This window comes from Heloderma suspectum, chromosome 6 (genome assembly GCF_057233095.1).
Source record: "Heloderma suspectum isolate Gila_16-S chromosome 6, 16-S_ref, whole genome shotgun sequence".
Lineage (NCBI taxonomy): Eukaryota > Metazoa > Chordata > Lepidosauria > Squamata > Helodermatidae > Heloderma > Heloderma suspectum.
In genome coordinates, this window is record NC_139463.1 from 123,889,311 (window position 1) to 123,909,182 (window position 19,872).

The following is a 19,872-nucleotide window of genomic DNA, read 5'->3' on the forward strand; positions in this document are numbered from 1 at the left end:
GGTGCCCCCAAACTAGTAAAACAAGTGCCACCGCAGATCTTTGGGGAGACTATTCCACAAACTGGATGTCACATGGCAGGATGGGGTGTGTGGGGAGCGTGGGAGGCCCAAAAGTCAGGGAGGGGTGGAAATAAGCCCCTGGGGGTAGTTCACAGGGTTGTTTTCTTCAGGGCTGTAGATGTGTATCCACTCCTCATACAACCACAGGCTGGATGGGAGCAGGGGCTGCTTCTGACTGTTGGTGGAAACCAGTTGGCTACAGGACCAGAGAGTGTTTCCTCTTGAAGGCACTGTCTCAACACATGCCCTAGTGATGAGCCATGTTCCAGGGTTGGGCACAATTGTCTCCCCCTCATGATGCATCCTCATCACTTATCATGGAAGACAGAGGGTGCAGGAGGGGTGGGGGCAAGGAGAGGGCCACTGAGACAACGCCTGGGGTATTCACACGGGAGATGAAGGTGCCACTCCAATCAGTGACTTGCTCTTTGCACCTTTGAAGATGGGGGGCGGGGAAAATGCTCCTACATGGTCTGTGGGATAACGTTCTTGTATTCAGGGCCCGCAGGCTGCTTTTTCTGGTGCATCACAGTGGAGAAAAGCCATTTTACCTGTGAGGGGTGAAGAGAGTGGAACATAGAAGGAGAGACATTTGTTACAAACTCCCTCCGTCTTCCTTCCTTTTGCCGTACATGGGCCTCAGTGTATATATTTCTGTGCACCTGCCCTCCTCTTCCTAAACTTCATTCTCCAAACACACAGACACAGACACCTCTAAACTGAGTTGCTCTAACTTTTAATAGAACACTTCAATGGAATATTTGCCACAATGGAGGTGTTTCTATGGAGCGCGATGGTTATTGCTACGCAGAAACACCTGCGGTGATAAAGGTTGGGTGGCTTTTAAAGTTGAGCAGCTTAATCGGATGAGTGACATTATTTTTTCTAGAGCCCCGAGCCTCTCCCTCTCCACTTCTCAAAATAGCTTCTCTAGTCGTTTTCTATCGTTCAGTTTCTCCAGTGTAGATTCTACCACTGGCTCCATTTTGAAAATACCCTGAGCAAAGAACTTCCTTTTTAGGCAAAGGCTGGCGGCTATCACACACAAGACTGTGCAGTATAAACAGCTCTTTTGCTGAAGTTATCCTGTATTTCCTATTTTTAATGATTTTGCCATTTTAGATATTTTCTTCTTTCTGCTTTAAAATGCCATGTAAATTGTGATTTCCTTAAAGAAATTAAATTTTGCTTTTTAATTATAGCTGTGGATCTTTCTCACCCTGCTTATCAGTGCCAACTCAGATTAACAATGGCCACCTTGAATGCCATTTTTCTTGGTAGAAAGGCAGGATACAAATCAAATCAAATCAATTAATAACAAGTGAACCAGACTGATCAGCAGATAATACTGAGGTTTTTTAAAAAATAAAATAAAATAAAGGGGGTTTAATAAGGAGGCTCTGGAGGCCAAATAGAACATTCAGAGTCGTAGCACTTTACTGGAGGTTTCCAAATTTGGGGGCCCATGGTGGTCTGTTCAAGGGGCAATAGAGCAGGCTGGGAGGTTAAAGAAAAACACAATTCCTCTCCATCCTCCGCAGCAGCCAATGAATGATACAAACTTTTCAGCATTTGTCCCAGTTTTTGCTTTCTCCCTTCTTTCTTGCCTCCCACTGCCAAATGCACTTAAGTCCCCTCCCTTTCCACTCACCTTGAACAATGTCACAGTGGCACTATAGCAGACACTGAAGAGGAAGAGAACGAAGAAAATCAAGATGGTGGCCCATAGGGTTTCCAGTTCCTCCTCTTGCTCGTTGTTTCCTTCAACTTCCATTGACACCAGTATCACTGTGGGGGAGAAAGAGATCTCACTCACGGTCTTAAGGAATGTAAAATGTCCCAGGATTCCCTCTGGCCACTGAACCATAAATAGCATCTATCCATTCCTGAAGCATTCTGAACTCTTACATAGGGATCTGCAAACCACTGCAAAAAAATTGTACCTTTGGAAGAGTCACAGATTTCCATGGGAAATTTACCTGGGCCAATGGATTCTATCTACTTGTGTTGCAATCTCTTCTTATCTTTAATGGTATACAGGTGCCGGATACTCTTGCACGTGCACACTTGGTTCACAGTAATGCTTCCTCGTTGGTTCTGTGTCAAACTTATCATGCAGCGCATGTATGTGAATGAAGTGGACACCTGCAACTTCATTTGGGCCTATATAACAACTAAATTGTCTTATGGCAACTTGGTTCTTTCTACGTTTCTCCCCTGTGACGTTTCGGTCTAGGCCTACAAATTCACTCTACTCAGCTGAGAGGGCTCGCTCTGTTTCTAGTGTCACAGTGCCTTGGTACAAATTTCCCAATCCTTCTTGGCTTATTTCTGATGAGATGAACAAGACTGTCAACTTGTCTCTAGACTGTCACTTGCTATCCTTTCCCCCAACATTACTGAGAAAGTGAGGAACGTCTTTTTGCACAGGTGCTGAAAACCATTCCTTTCTCGATTTACTACATGACAGGTCCATCCTAGACTTGATGGTGTCAATGAGGTACTGAAAATGACTGGACGGAATAATCCTGCAGAAACCTTGTGATTTTACCTCCTCCTTAGCGAGCCTATCTTGTGAGGGAATGATGCCGTAGAAAGCCACGCAGAGAGCTTCATGCTTGAGCAGGATTTGAATCTGAGTGTAATCCCACCAAACCCAACAGTGACACTAAACACTAAACAGACCAATGGTCAACGCTAGGCTAGGAGTAACCAAGTATTAGATAAGGGCGGTGTAAGAAGCCAAGCTGGTGGGTAAGAGTGTGCGAAGTCGACAGGCTGCATCTAAGGCACTGAAAAACCTATGACTGGCCTGAACTTTGCCATCCAAGTAGTATCTCTCTACCAATTGTGGCTTCTAAAGAATGTCCCCAAATAACAGCTGGCCACGTCCTCTCCATATGAATACAGCAAAATCAATGTGTGTATGTGTATATGTTTCTGTGAATTAGTGTATGCACATACATCTATGTGTATGTATATATTTTAGGTTGTTTTTGTGCCTCCTCTCCCCTTCTCTGTTTTTGCTCCATCAGACCCAAATAGTTTTCTATCATACTCCATTGCATTTTTTCAAAAGCAAGAAGTACCCGTATTCTTAGGCTCCAAAGTCAAGCTTTATGCACCTATAATGTTTCTAGCCTTGCTCATGAATGGGGGGAAATGTTTACGCCACTCTATGTCTGAGGCTGTGTCATTCTACATCCATTGGCACTCTTTGCCCAGCTGCTTATTTCTTGCACATATTCTACCAAACTCTCATCATCATTCATATTTGGGGCTCCTGCTGTCTGTATCAGAGACAGAGTTCTCAGACTCCTTCAGGGAAACTGTTATTTCCACAGAATTTTTGAGCATGTCTTCACTACAAATATAGACCGCTTGTAAGTCTGTTTGACTGTCATGATGTGTGCAGGTCTGTGAAGGGGAAGGGACTTCTCACTTGTGTCACTAAGCTGCAGTTCCCAGTGTCCTTTAAGGATGGGGCTCTAGCCTGTGTTTGAAGACGTCCAGCAAGGGAGACCCACCACCCCTCTAGGTAATTAGTTCCATGGTTGAACTCCTGTTGCCATCAAAAAGTTTCTCCTAATGTTCAATCAGAATCTACCCTCCTGTAATTTACACCCATTAGATCTAATCTTGTCTTTTGGGGCAGCAGGGAACAAGGGTTGAGAAGCCCATTAATCTGGCCTGAGTGCTTTGTGAACTGGACTGAATTTCTTTCTTTCTTTCTTTCTTTCTTTCTTTCTTTCTTTCATAGAAGGTAATATGTATGAAGTCCCAGGCTCAGTCTTTGGCAGGCAGAGTTAAAAGGCTCTCTGGTATGCTGGCCTGGGAAAGCCCCATGTCTGGGACCTTGGCAAAAGACAAGCCCAGCTACACTGGAACAGGGGTCCATCTCGTCCAGCATTCTGTTTCCAACAGCGGGCAACAGTAGTCCCACAAGCACAGCATGAGGACTAAAACCCTACCCTATATTCTTTACTGAAATTGCTTTTCGATGTTTACATTGTTTTAATTTTTCTGTCTTAAAAATTTAGCCTGTTTTTATTATGTTGTATTTTATAATGCTGGTGTACGTTTTATGAATGGTTGAAAACTGCCCAGAGGGCTTCAGCTATAGGGCGGTATGGAAAAGAAATTATTATATAATAATAACAACAACAACAACAACAACCAGTTGCATGTCCTGAAACAAGTGGCATTAAGAGGTATTATGCCTCCGAACATAGAAGTTCCGAGTCACTATTATGGATAAGACTTGTTGCTATACCCATCCACCATGAACATGTGTAATGCCATCTATAAGCACAGAAGATGGTGAAGAAGCCGCAGTGACCCAGGCTGGACAGCACTGGGCAAGATGAAAAATTGATGTGGGCGTGGCACAGTTAGCTGTGGGCTAGAAGAGACAATCAAATTTGCTGCCCCACTCTCAGGCAGGGACTTTGGAGTGGCCATCCTGGCAAATTCTTTTGGGGGAGGTTGCAAAAATTCTTAGTAACTCCTGGGGGCAGGGGCTTAGTGGAAGTGATAAGGCATCACCATCTTTTTCTCCCAACCATGTCACTGGAACGATGTTCCATCGTGCCATGGTGTCATTCCAAGGAAGGCATCCATCTGTTGTGAGCAAACATGGCAGCTCACCAGGCTGCCAATGGGTGCAGCTCTGTTGCGACTTGTGATGGCGAAGCAAATCAAGCTAAGAGAGAAGCGGGTGGGGGTGGGCAGCCACCACCACTTCCCTGGTAAGAACCCGCCCAAGAAGAAGTTTAGATTTTCTTTCCGCCTGTCTTTTCCTTTTTCTGCTCAGCTTTCCCAAACATACACTCCGCCATTTTGTCCAGAGAAAAACTTCTCCGGTTTTTGCTTTGTTTTGCCTAGCTCTACAGCCAGTTCTGTATATCTTATGTTTTATATTAATTTGAGGCGGGGGGGGGGGGGGAGAAAAAAAATAGCAGCAAGATGATTTTCTGTTGGTTTTGTGATATGGAGATTCTCTGTGGGCATGTGTATGTATGGGTACCCAGAACATTCAAATGACTGAATAACGCCTGCCTTTCTATGATTGAGAATGTGATAGGAATGTTTAAATCATGTTTATCCACCATTATGTCAGGTATCCTTCGGGCTTTTCGGACATCACTCTGTGTGTGCATGCGCGTGCGCACACGTGTGCTGCCTCTCAAGCTGCTATGTATCTATACGCATTCTTGCTGCACCCACTTCAGCACCTCGGATCCTCCTATGCTCTGTCCTGCCTCCCCAGTTGCGGTTTCATTTAAGATGGAGCTTATCAGGGCTGACTCTTGGAGGCTGTGTGGGGGAACCTGTGTGTGTAGCCCTCCGTGGGGGAAGCTTACATATAAACCTCTCGGACTAACGTCGCAGCAGCTCCTTCACTCTTGAATTCCACACATCCTACAGTAAAAAGGAGATCATGCTTCTGAGCATGCGTAGAGGGTAGGCAGTGTGAAGAATGCTAGACTTGGACCAGGGAAGGGTGTGTGAGATTTGGGGTCAAATCACCACTTAGCCATGAAGCTCACTGGGTGACTTGACTTGGGACAAATCACTCTCTCTGACTCCTGATTCACCTAACACAGTTGCTGTAAGGCTAGCATGGGATAACCTGATCCCTGACCTCCTCCCTGAAAAAAATGGGATACAGCTGTGATAATGGGAAACACACCCCTCTGCTACCAACCTTAAACCATGGCATTTTGTTTTTCAGAGATTAATCCTATTTCCCTCTCCATTATGGAACACATCCTCCCACCCCACAAAGACACAGTGTCCTGGAAGAGACCGCAATAATGGATAGCTGTGTGCTGAGCCTTTGGGTGACTTCTCTTTTATTCAGCCATTGGCACACACGCATGCATATTTACCAAGGATTCAATCTAACAACGTTAGAGAGAACATTCTCGGGTAGGATGAAGGGGATGCAACTCTAGATGAGGACCGTCTTCATTTTTTACCATGGAGTTTGTCAATGCTCCTTTGGATGAACTTCAGTGACAGGCCTTCGTGGACAACCATGCAGGTGTAGGAATCACCTCTGTTCCAATCTACCTTGGGGACCTTCAGTTTACTGAACATGAAATAGGTACCATCACCATCACTGAAGGCTGGGGTGCTGATATAGTCGTCTGCAGCCATGGGATTGCCACTCTTGAGCCATATCAAGGAGATATAGTTGGGTTTGAATCCTTTGATTAGGGCAGTGATGGAGACATGTTGGCCGTTAGAGTTCAGCTCATCGTGGTGGGGGCGGAAGAGATACACCGCTGGGGCTGTGCTGTCACCTTGTGTGTAGAGAAGTAAAGTGTGGTAGAAAGGGAGAAAGGTACAGTTATTCATCTGGGGCCAAAAAAACAGTGGAAACAATGTGGGTAAAAGGGATCTTGAAGGGAGGAGATGGAGGGCTCTCTATTAAGTGTTCTCATGAACAAAGGAATCTGCTATAGGTAATCCTGCCAGGTTTCTCCAGGAAGGTGTGCCCTGGATTGTTCCTCATGTTCTTTATGTCCAGCAGCCTCAGTGACAACACTGTTGGATGTTTATTAAAGCAAATCAAGTTAAAAATATGAGCTGCATTTAGACCTTACATTCCAGTCTTCTAAACTGTGGTTTAGGTTCTAAGGGTGCAATCTTATGCATGTTTAGATGGAAAAAAGTCCTATGGCTCCCAGAATTCCCCAGCCAGCCATGCTGGGAATTGTAGGACTTTTTTTTTCTGTCTAAACATGCATAGGATTGTGCCCTAAACTTCAGAAGATTGTGAATGAGTAACAGGCTGAGCGCTCAAGGTTTGATCCTATAGTAGCCCCTGTCTAAATTGACCACGTCAACTACAGTTTGGCCGCCATGGCAAACTTTAGTTTGAGGAAGACGGGAAGTCTTCTATTCAGTCATATGTGAGAGGGGAGGAATAAATGAAAGGGAGCATACATACACATTGCCCTTTCCTGAGCCTCCAAACCATAGTTCGGAGGGCTGGGAATGTGATGTCTGAATGTGTCTTGAATGGACTAGAAGATCTCTTGACATGTAGTGCTTCACTGAGATGGATGAATATGTAAGAGCACTAACAGATTTGGGGTGCAATCCTATGGATATTTAGACAGAGAAGAGGCCTACAACTCCCAGTAGTCCCCAGGCAGCTATGCTGGCTGGGGAATGCTGGGAGTTGAAGGCCTTTTCTCTGTCTAAACATCCATAGGATTGTGCCCTTAAGAGTACATTCACACAGCCTATTTTCCCAGGCTGTCTCTGAGACATAATTGGTTTCTTTAAGCAGCTGTAGGGAGGACTCATGAAAAGTGAGCATGGTTAATATCTTTCAAAGCTTGTAGAGAAACATTTGCACAATGGCTGGTAAACTGAAATGCCTCTGCAGAGTTTCCACTCATAACCACCCATGTGGCAGCTTAAATGTTGTGTCCAAGGCCCTAGTCACACAGCATCAAGAACGGATTCATTCAAAATCAGAACAATAGTTCATCTAGATCAGCCTGTGCTGAGTAAAAGTGATCATAAATCAGATGGAAAGTTGTTGCCTCGGACTGAAGATGGAGAATCGTTTTTATGAGCATGGAAGATATCACAATAGAGGCATCATTACCTGTGCTATACACACACTCCTTGTCTTCATCCCAGTCATAAAACAGGCTTTGCACGTTTTTAAAGCACTACAAAACCCCGTGAACAGAGGTGACAGTGGGATGATGGCGCAAACCATAGGTAATGATGCTCTGATCAGGCTACTTGCAACACGCTGAAAAAATGATGCGTCTCTAGTCCTTGTTGCCCACGGTGAATTGCCTGTGTTCCAAACGGGGCTCTCTTTCAATGCATTTTCAGTTCCCTCTTCCCTTCCAAGGAGGCTGCTGGGAAATGAGCACCACCAGCTACAGGGCGTAGAACAACGTGGCTTCCCACTTACCTTTCTTCTTGTTAATCTTGACATTCTTGGGCAGAGGCAAGCTTGGATGTTGCACTGTGCAGGTAAAAGTCTCCCCTCCCAACCAGTCTGTGGCAGGGATGATCACAGAGCTGGATGCAGTGATGGTGCCATTCAGCTCCTCTTTCGTAACTCTTGGTTCAGGGCGCAGGGTTCCTGATTTCTCCCGTGACCAGGTCACTTCCAGTCCAGACTCACTCTCCAGGCTAGTCACCACGCAGGTGAGTTTTGGTTGCTTTTCCAAATAAAGGTCAGTGGGGGTTGGGCGCAGGATGAACATTTTAATCTCTGAGGAAGCAAAAGCCCCATGTCAAGGCCTTCGTCTCCCCAACCCCCATACACCTTCCTCTCATCCAGTTTACAAAATCTTGTCCTAATCTGCTTTCTTATGGCTTAGCCAGTTCAGCCCCCCCCCCACTAGAGCACTCCAGATTTCCTGTGCATCCCCTTTCTTCCTTTGAAAGCAGGATTCCAGCAGTCCAGGCTCCACCCAGCTGTGTAGTCCTGGTGTTTTGCTATTAGATGAGTTTGTATCCCTTTAGCAAAAGTGTTTGTTTCAGCAGAGTTAGGCGGAACAAGAACTCCACACCTGCTGACAATGACTAGCGCCTGAGCGTGAGGGGAAAAAAATCCTTTTCAAAGGAAACCTGGGGCAGTACGCTCCTGCATGACACCAGCACAGCCCTGCCTTCGACTGGGTCAGTCTCTCAAGTTCCAGAGAAATGGAGGAGACAGCAAGAGCATGTGTGGCAGGGGGACAGTGGGATAGGGAAAACACTTCTGAATCCCAAAGGCCCACACCTGAAGCATTTCTGGATGATGGGAAGGGATTATGAAATAAGTAGCAGCTGAGATGGCCCTCGGTAATCCAGAAGTAGCCCTCCCTTCTTGCATCCTCCTTACCTTTCCATTTTCAGTCCACACCCACCTATACAAACCAAGACCCAACCCAGACAATAGTTATTACCTTCACATTTCTTGACTCTGCTGTTCACCTTGGTTTTCATCGCTGTGTGCGTCACCTGACAGGAGTAGATATTCCCAGCCAGCCAGTCCCCCTGGCTAACGTTGACTGTGCTGGTGGTACTGAAGGTGTGACCCTCAGCATCTTTCCTGGGCTTCTGAGTGACTACGGGCTCCAAGGTAGCTTGATCGCCTGAAAACCATTCTACTTTCACTTCCCTGGGGAAGAAGCCTGAGATCACGCACAGTAGCTCAATGGTGGCATCACCAGAGTCACGGCTGCAGGGGGAGTGGAACAGCTGGACCTCAGGGGCCACCTTTGGACTTGAACTGCAGGCTGAAGGGATAAGAGGTATACGGGGGATTATAAATGCCCATCTTTTGATGATGCAGGGTGCACCTCATCTCCTGGCTTCTAATGACCTGTCCTCCCATTCAACATTACCCTCTTAGACAAAGATAAATATAACGGGGGTGGTGGTGATGGTGGTGGTGGAGAAGGGAATACTCCAGCCTTACGATACATGGATGGAAGTATCGACCTCGCTGGCAGACTGGAAGGTGATTGGCCTCTGATTCATCTGCTGTTGGTTCCTGATGCTTCTCCTATTCCCTCTTCACCTGCCTTTTGGCACCCTGCTCCAGAGGCATGGAGCACCCTTGTTCTCTCTGTGTTTATCAAGCTAATACCCCTTTCCTTTCTGAACCTCTGCACAAAATCCACTTATTTTCCAAAACTGTCAAGCTGAACTTGGCTGGCCACAGCACAAAAGAGGGCAGTTTTCCCCCAGCTATTAGGCCCAAAGAAGACCCAGATCTCTGGTCATCTCGCTGGTTATCATACCAGAGACTGTTAGTAACAATTAAAACGAGATCATGCCTGCCAAAGGCATCCATTCCTTCTCTTCAAAATAGATAAATACTTATTTAAGAAAGTTGCTGTGTGTAGAGAATGCAATGTTGGTAGCACTGCAAGAACTAAAACGATGGGGGAGATCTCAACAAATCCCCTTAAAATACAGTTCTAGGGATGTCAGAGAATTCTGCCATGGATCTTGGTGAGGTCGAATGCCAGTGCATTCGGCCCCCCGAAATCCGTGGTGGAACGAAGCCCCCCCCTGCGAAATGGGCCTGGAAAGGAGGACCTACCTGCTGCCGTCCGCGCTAACTTGCGAATGGCGGCCACGTCTGCGGCCGCCATTCGCTTCATCCATGTAGCTGTGATAGGCTATGTAAATACTTACGTAGCCTATTATGGCTAACTTAGGGACGCCATTTGCATCCCTGCGGAAGCTGTGATAGGCAACGTACGTATTTACGTCGCCTATCACGGAAAAGTAAGGGAACGCAAATGGTGGCGGCTACGGCGGCCGCCATTTGCGTTCCCTTTTCCCCCTGCCGTTTTAGCCTACATAAATATTTACATAGGCTATTACGACAAAAAAAAAGGAACGCAAATGGCGTCGTGGCCGCCATTTGCGTTCCTTTTGTTGTTGTTGCCGTAATAGTCTACGTAATATAATAATAATAATAATAATAATAATAATAATATATAATAATAATAATAATAATAATAGGCTAAAACGGCGGGAAAAAAGGGAATGCAAACGGCAGCCGCTGTAGCGGCCGCCATTTGTGTTTGCTGTTTTTGTTTTTGTTTTTTGCTGTGATAGGCTACATAAATATTTACGTAGCCTATCGCAGCAAAATATAGGGACGCAAATGGCGGCGGCTACGGCAGCCGCCATTTGTGTCCCTGCAGGCTGCCCAGCGGCTGGATGTCTGGCTGTGGGCGACCCCGGCCGGCGGCTCTGTGGAATCTCTGCAGAGTGGAGCTGGCCGGAGAGAATTTCGGGGAGAGGGACGGAGCACCTCCCCCCCCCACCATGAATGTCACCCTTCAAAAAGGTAAGTGACTTTTGTACATCTCTAGTTCTGAATGTACATCTCTAGTCATACATCTCTAGTCATAGAACATCATAGTTTTGTACATCTCTAGTTCTGAATTAAACTCTAAGGCTGCAATCTTAAACATAATTAAGAGTAAGCCTCAGTAAACACAATGGGACTTAAGCCTGAGTAAACCTGAACAGGATTGCACTGTAATTCAGTCAACACTGCTGAACAGCAAAGTCCTATGAAGGTTCACTCAGAAGTACATCCCGTTGAATTCATGGGTCAACACCAAGTAATTCTCCATAGGATTGCAGTTTCAGGCAAGTACAGGTATTTCCCCACAAAGTTATCATGTGAAACCAAATATAGAGCCATATGAGAGACATGTTATTTTGTACACCATGCTAATGAATGGGGTGTATGGCCAGCTACTGTCTGTGAGAAGGAGGCATGTGGAAGGAATCAGTAGAAGTCGGAGGGGTTTTAAGACAGTGGGTAGGAATTTCAGCCACTGAAGTGTAGGCTTTGAGAAACCAGTATGTTTTGTGGCCCATTTGGAGGGCTAAAGCTCTTACCCATAAGGTAGAAGACCAGGGGCTGTGGACTTTTATTCTGAAGAACCACCTTGCATGAATCCATAGCTTGTCAACTGTAAACAGCTAGAGCTGACACACAAAAGCATGCCATTTTTATTTTTTTTAACTTAGGGCTGCCCCCTCCTTCTTTAAGTAGCCTGGATACTTTAGCAGATGTGGAAATAAAATTGTGGCAAAAAAAATTTAACCATGAAATTTGTGCATCAGGCTATTTTTAAAGTTTTATTGGGTGCATTTTGATTACTGTTTTATTATCTGTTGTTTAAGTTTCTGTAGTTTTAATAGTTTTTTAAAAATTGTTTTTAGGCATCTTCAAGCGTTTTGACAAATGATGGGACAAAAAGTTTTTAAATAGATAATAAAATATAAATATTCAGAAGTAGCAAGGCCAAATCAAAGGGCCAGACCAACAATCACTGAAGTTAAAGCTTTGTAAGCACATTTCCTGAGATACCAGCATTAACTGTAGATCAAGATCTGTCTCTTTGTCTCAGGCACCATGTGGCACCAGCATAGACCACATCTCAGGGTTGTGTGCCCATTTTTAGCTCTGCTAGTTCTCACTTCCCCTTATTTTAGCACCATCTGTAGCTGCAAGTATCCTGCATCCTGCTTACAACCCTCTTGCATGCAGATTTGAAAGCTGGTCAAGCAAACAGAGCAAATCGCTGTGTTCCAAAGAAAAATGGAAAAAGACAGGCAAACTATGGTGGAAGACATTTGACCCCAACAGTTGGTGGTAATAAAAAAAAACCCTAATTAATGTGTACAACCAACTCCAACTTGTTCCATTTTAAATTCTAAATTGGGAAGATTGTCTGCTAGTCATTCCCAGCAGCCCTGATGCTCTGTGGTCAATGGCAGTTTCCCCAACTCTTAACATCCTGAGTCAGCTGTGAGAGGGGAGGGAGAGCGAGTGACTGAGCTTGGCTTAATATTAGTCCCTTGACTATCATTACATGTAAAAAAGCTTATTCTAAAAACTACGTGACATAGAACTTGGAAGAAAAATTGTTCTTCCACCAACTCCAATACAAGAAGAATAAAAAGCCATCGTTGTTCTGGGTGAAAATTTGTTGGCTTTTTCCGAAATTGTGACTAAAGCGGTCGCCATTTTGTATCTCAGTTTAACTTTTTGCCTTTGATATTTAAATCGGCCTTTCTTCCTCAGTTTTTCACCAGACTTGCGGACATTTTCAGGATATGTAAAAAGATCACTTCTTTCTGGCACCTTTCTGGCAGAAATCTCTGTGGGAAGGGGGAGGAAGGTGGGAGCAGAGGGGACCAGCTTTCCAGCAGGAATAAACCTGAGGGCCTGAGTTGGCTTTTAACGTGAGGCCTGCGGGAGAAGCTGAGAAGTCAGAGAGGGAAGGGAAGGAGGGTGATCCCACCTGTGGCATCTTGGCGAGCGGTCAATGGTAGGCTGTTTCCAAGGACAAGGGATCCCCAAAGGAGGAAGATGCTGCTGGTCTGCATTGTGGCGAAGAGGGCAAGATGGGGCTGGTTGCCTCCTGCGGTCTTGGCTCTGGAGACTGCTCCGAGGAGTCTGGCTTCTGATGGCGAGTAATGCTCCTCCCCCTGCAGTTTCAAGTGGCCGTAGCTGTGGAGAGCCAGGTAGCAGGCTGAACCCCCTGCCCTGCCCTGCTGGGAAGTGCCTAGCTGTCCTGGCTGATGGGCCAGAGAGAAGGCCATCCGAGGCTGATCTTATTGAGCAGCCTGTCTGGTGTTGCTGCAGGCGCTCCTTGTATGCTCCTTCCAGCTGGGCTGGAACCGTATAAGGTTTTAAAGGTCAAAACCAACACCTTGAATTTGGCCCGGAAAACAACTGGTAACCAGTGCAACTCCTTCAGCACTGGAGTGATGTGATCTTGCCGGTGGCTGCCTTTAATCAGCGCTGTCCGGCTCACAGCTGACACCTGAGCCTCCATGGGCAGCTGGGAGTCTAAGATGACCCCCAGGCTGCAGACCTGGTCTTCCAAGGGTAGCCGTACCCCATTCAACACCAAGTCAACATCCCCCAACCTCCTCTTGTCTCCCACCAAAAGTACCTCGGTCTTGGCAGGGGTCAGCTTCAGCTTATTCCTCCCCATCCAGCCACTCACCGTCTCCAGACATTTGGACAGGGATACTATGGCCAACCTTGGTGAAGATTTGAACGAGAGGTAGAGCTGCGTGTCATCCGCATACTGATGACACCGCACCCCAAACCTCCTGATGATAGCCCCCAGCGGCTTCACATAGATGTTAAATAGCATCGGGGAGAGGATGGAACCCTGTGGCACCCCACAAGTGAGTGGCCACGGGTCCGAAACCTCCTCTCCCAGGGCTACCCTCTGGTACCTGCCAGAGAGGAAGGACCGGAACCACTGCAATACGGTGTCTCCAATGCCCAACCCCTCCAGGTGGTCCAGGAGGATACCGTGGTCAACAGTATCAAAAGCCGCTGAGAGGTCGAGGAGAACAAGGAAGGAGCATTCACCCCTATCCAGAGCCCTCCTCATATCATCAACCAAGGTGACCAAGGCCGTTTCTGTCCCATGCCCAAGCCTAAAGCCTGACTGAAATGGGTCTAGATAATCAGTTTCTTCCAAGTGTGCCTTCAACTGCATCGCCACCACCTGCTCAATCACCTTGCCCAAAAATGGCAGATTTGAGACTGGGCGAATGTTGTTCAGAACTTGGGGATCCAAGAAGGGCTTTTTTAAAAGTGGTCTTATCACTGCCTCCTTGAGGGCTGATGGCATCACTCCCTCCTCAAGGGTGGCATTCACCACCGCCCTGATCCCCTCACCCAGCCTCTCTCTGCAGCTCATAATGAGCCAAGGTGGGCAAGGATCAAGTAAGCAGGTGGTCGGCCTTACAGATGAAAGCACCTTGTCCACTTCATCAGAAGGAAGAAGCTGGAACCGATCCCACAAAACCGGTTTGCCACAGACCGCCTCTTGCTCACTAACTATCCACAGCACACAGAATAACACACCTAATCCGATCAATTCTATCTGCAAAGTGCCGTGCCAAGGCCTCACGGGAGGCCTTAGAATGCTCCAGCGGTTCTGGAGCAGCTGGACCAACCAGGCTCCGGACCACTTGGAACAGCCTCCTGGGACAGCACTCTGCGTTTTGAGCCCAATTTAAAATACTGGTTTTCACCTTTAAATCCTTAACTGGTTGGGCCAGTTATATACCTATTTATTTATTTATTTATTTATTTATAATACTTTCATACCGCCTAATATATTTAAATCCCTCAGGTGTTCGCATTCAAATACAACAGAGCAAGATAAAAACAAGATAAATTAACTCCTAATCTAAAATTAAGAATATTTAAAATAACACAGGCTGATAGAACATGTTGCAAGTGAGGGCAAGCTTGTGAGAATGGGTGTGTTTCGCACTTGCCACCATTTCTGCCTCCCAACCACGTGTCGGAGAATGTTCCAAAGGACGGCTGCCCCCCCCCCCGGGAGCTCCCACTTGTGTCCCGCTCCTTGGCGACGTTCCAGGGTCTGCAGAAGGGCCAGTAGGGAGAGTAACCTCCTCAGAAGGTCTCAGGGGATGCGGGGTAGGTGCAAGGGAAGACGGCCAGCTAGGTATCCTGGTGCCAAGTCTCTTTGGGCTTTGTAGGTCAACAACGAAACCTTGGTCGTCACTCAGTAGCTCAGAGGCAGGCAGGGCAGCTCTTTCAGCACAGGTGTAGCAGGCGTATGTCCAGGTGCTCCGCTGAGCATCTCAGCTGCTCCATTCCACACCGGCTGGAGCTTGGGGACCGGGGCAAGGGCAGCCCCTCACAGAGCACAGTACAGTAGTCTAAGTATGAGGCTACACGTGCACGGACTGCACGGGCTATGCTGTCCAGATCCAGGAATGGGCGTACTTGGCGCACCAGTGTAAATCTGCAATGCCCGTTCTGATTGAACATCCATCCAAATTGAACGTCAGTCCAATTTTGTTTCTTGGTCAGATTTATTCCATCAGAACTGTAAGGCAGTTCCTTCTCCGGTCCTCCCCCCACAGGCCGCGAACCTCCACTGGCGCGGAATGTCCATCCAGTTCTGTGCAGATCCTGCATGAGGAAGACCTCTCACTGCTTCTTTGTTCTTGTTCTTTTCTTTTTAAAAAATGCAGACATACATATGTATACGTCCATGGCAATGAATACATAGGGAATGCATATATACGAAAATTCAATGTACTAGCGATTAGACATAGACTTGAACAAAAGTGGACCAGATATCCAAGTGGGTATCCATTTGAAGGTGGCGTCTATATGCCACCCAGTAAAATGCAGGGCCGCGGTGGCTTAGTGGTTAAGACGCTGAACTGCAGACCGGAAGGTCGGCAGGCAGCAGTTCGAGACCCGGGTGCCGCGTGACTGAGTGAGCTCCCGTCTTCAGGCCCAGCTCCTGCCAACCTCGCAGTTCGAAAGCAAGACATTGCAAGTAGATAAATAGGTACCGCCTCGGCGGGAAAGGTAACAGCGTTCTGTGCACCTCGGTGTTCAGTCATGCCGGCCACATGACCACGGAAGCATCTTCGGACAGCGCTGGCTCTTCAGCTTAGAAACAGGGATGAGCACCGCACCCTAGAGTTGGACACGACTGGTTGGGGACACCTTTACCTTTTTACCTTTAAAATGCTGAAAGGGTTAAAAGGTCCTTGTGGCAAAATCACAATGCTTGTTGTGTGGAGTCTATATTAGCTTTTATATGTGTTTGGTGTGTTAAATAGAACCCAGGACAGTTAGGCTTAACTCTTTGGGAGTGAGTGAGCAAGCGAACGAGTGAAAGGCAGGAGGGGTGTGTGTGTGTGTGTGTGTGTGTGTGTATGTGTAGACTGGGGGCTTCTTCACACAGAATGTTTATCCTGCTATTGAGATTCTCACTCGGGGCAGTTCGTGGGCCCTTTAGATGACGTTGTGAACCTCCAGGGCATCTCCTGCTCGAAGTGTCCTTAATTCCATTATTAAACAGATCAGAGATACTGAGCTATCAAATTACCCTGCTTGAGTTCCCTCTGTGAAAAAGGAAAAGGCACAAGAAGAGGAGCGAAACCAATGGAACATATGGAAGACTCGGATAAGGGGGAGAAGGAAGGGGAGAGATGAAGGGGGAAGGAAGTGCATGTCAAGGGAGTGCATGTCAAGGGAGAAAGGAAACAGATGCTAGTGGAAGCAAGGGCATTTTTTTAAAAAAATAGCATTTTAGCTTTCTAGACTTTTAACTTTGATGTTTTAAATCTGTATTTTAAATTCCTGCACTGCTGCTAGGTTTTATTGTGGTTGTACTGTTATATTGTAGTTTTAATGTTCTGTATATTTTATATTGTTTTATTGTGGGCCATTTGGTTTTAATTTGTGTGAACCGCCCAGAGAGCTTTGGCTATTGGGCAGTATAGAAATGAAATGAAATGAAATGAAATGAAATAAATAAATATTCTTGAGTGTTCACTGGCTGATCATTGTGGAACCATTGCACAGAAAAAATATCCAGAGAGAAACCTTGCAACAGGCAAGTGATGGTGGCCTTAACCTCCCCCCACCCAACAAAAACACTGGGTTTTTTATTTATTGAATTTCATGGGATTTATGATGGTGGAGGTGAATTTCGGATACTATTCAGTTGGCAACAAACTCACTCACAGCCTGGACCTTACACAATGTCAACATCTAATAAAAAAACAAAGCTGGGGTTATGAGTTCAACCCATTTTCAAATTCATACATGAGACCCAGAAGTTGTCCTCTCTCTCATAATAATACTAATAATATGCCAAGGCTGAAATCTTGTATGCACCTCCTGGGAGTATGGCCCATTGTACTTAGCGGGACTTTGTTCCGAGTAGGCACATGTGATTGAAATGCAAATGGAGCAAAGGTGGGGTGAAAGAGGCCGGGGCAGAAACAAGGTGCTCATTTCGATGCATCGCTCATCCCTGCAGAGTATACTCTTCCTTCTCTCCCAACCAACGTGGAGGAATGCTTGACAATGACACAGCCAGGAAAGTCTTCAGTTCTTCCATCATGTTGAATTAGGTTCCTTCAGCAATGAGCCCCACTGAATCAAGGAGGGATATCTTTGCAGTTCTGATTTTCTGCAGGTTCTTGCCCACATTGTAGCCCCGTAGAGTTCAATGGGGCTCAGTTCCATGGGAAAACAGCATTGTGGAGTTGAAAGGAGTGGGGACAGAAGTCAGAAACTGGGGTGTGGGGGTGTGTGGTGAAACAACATGGATATCACATATATTCCCTTTCTTAAACCTTGGGATTAGGTTCTACAGAGTTCCGTGAAGCAGTGTTTAACCAACTACTCAGACATAGCGTAGAATTAGGGAATGCTGCCCCAACTATAAACAAGTTAAGCACTGCCCCCAAAATGAATCTTCTGCGTCTTGAAGGAACTCAGCAGCTTGTTCCTATGACCTAGGCATGGAACGGACACCACCGCTAGAGACAAAAGATGAACAAAATAAAGATTTTTATGAATTGGATTTTTAACATGAAGGAATTAAGGGTTACTCTTCAAAAACAAGTTAGATTGCTTTTGTGTATTTTGGTTAGATATGCTTGGTATCATTCCTCAGATGCAGGACCGTCTCCCTGCACTAAAGAAGTTGTAACAGCTCCTCCCTCACTTTTCTTTAAACTCCACCACAGCCTATTGCACTCAGCCAAACACAGATGCTCTGCTGCTGTCTTCCTCTGCCTTCCTGCTACCTCTGGCTTTTAGGATGCTGCTTCTCTGCTTTCACCATAGTGCGAGGGACTCTTGCTTGAAGCCTTCCGGTGCGGGCTCTGCTGCCCACTTGGAGCTTCACCACAACCACACAGTGAGGCTTCCTTCTCCCCTCACCAACCGCCTCCAGTCTCCAGTCCTACCCCCATCAGGGGTCTCTCAGGCTGGAAGCCTCGCTCCCTTCTCAGAACAGTTCCCTCCAGCGACCAGCTCTCTTCCAACTGACCCCCACACGTCTCCAGCTGTCAACTGCACGACACACAATAGCAAAGCCAAGGCTTCTGGCCTATTCAGTTGCATTGTGACCACACTCACAGGACACAAACGCTACAGAACATAAACACATGAAACAAAAAACACATCAAACAAGAACAAACCAATGCGTTCATAAGAACATGTAGTGATTAAATACCAGATGCACCTTTCAGGCTGTGCCAGAACTTTCGCAGGTGGAATTTCCCGAAAAGCAAAGAAATTCAGATTGCTACGACCTTTCAAGATGTTTCCTCTCTTGTGCTGGGTGGTCTTTACTCTGCCACACCTCCATTCTTATCAGCACTAAAATTGAAAAATGAAGGGCAGGAGACGCATAATTGCATTATATTACACGGGATCTGTGGTGGTTAGATTTCATATCACATCGGGGCCTCCAGGGAAAAGCACTCCATGAAAAATGTATGTTTTCTAGGGCAATACAACTAATCAGATGGCACAAAGATATCTCATGGATCAATTCTGTTTCATAGGTAAGACATTTGGATAAGACATATGGACCACTCCAATGCTTTTAACATGCCTGGGTACTTGCTCTTCTGGAGGGCATTTTGATCCATGGACCAAAGACGCCCTTTGTAAACTGTGCTTTCAGCTCACAGTACCATTATTCTCTGTAAATGAGTTCCTACATCTGTGGTTTGCACAATGGCCATTAACATTCCATGCTGTTGTTGAAAGTTGAGAGTGCTTCTGTGTGTTTTGGTTGAATATGTGTGGATTCCTTTCCTAATATGTAGAAGAGTCTCCCAGAACTAAATAAACTTTCATCGCTTTGCCATGAGGACAGATTTCCCTAAATTCCACCCCAACCATTTGCTCACAACTCAAAATACATGTTGTACTCTTGTCTTTCTCTTCCTCCAGCTCTTCCTGCTGCATCGGGATTCTAGGATGATTCCGTGTGATGGACTCATGCTGAAGTTCATTCTAACCAGACCCTACTTGAAGCCTTCTGGTGCTGGCCTCTGTCAGGAAACGTGGCTTCCTCCTCCACTGGCCAACCAGCTCTGGCCTCCATCTTTACTCCCATCAGGGTCTCCCAGGCTGGAACATTTGCTCCTTTCTGAGGACGGATTCCTTCAGCTACCAGCTCTCTTCCAGCTGGCCACCACGCATCTCCTCCTGTCAACTGCCCAACACACAAGAGCAAAGCCAAGGCTCCTGGCCTACTCAGTTGCACTATAACCACACTCAGGGGTCACTCAGTGAATACAAACACTACACAACACAAACACATAGATTAAAATACAGCAGACAGGGCCTACACCATTCTTTGCAACCAAAGCCATGGCAAAATTTGAAGCCGAATATGTAACTCATGAAAAGAATGGAAGAAATGGTAAACACATTCCATTCTACTTTGCTTTTACCACTGCTATGGCACG

At 46.3% G+C, this 19,872-nt stretch overlaps 1 gene segment (V, D, J or C); it reads right to left on the reverse strand.

Annotated features, from left to right (window-relative positions):
• Nucleotides 1-489: 489 nt before the first annotated feature.
• Nucleotides 490-18,230, reverse strand: LOC146342990 (immunoglobulin heavy constant gamma 2-like). The segment is given in 11 exon segments: nucleotides 490-611; nucleotides 1,712-1,848; nucleotides 4,069-4,083; nucleotides 6,042-6,423; nucleotides 7,156-7,172; nucleotides 8,009-8,312; nucleotides 8,359-8,372; nucleotides 8,982-9,326; nucleotides 12,873-13,081; nucleotides 14,877-14,987; nucleotides 18,193-18,230. Coding segments are annotated over 11 exon segments (1,659 nt in total).
• Between the last annotated feature and the right edge of the window lie 1,642 nt (nucleotides 18,231-19,872).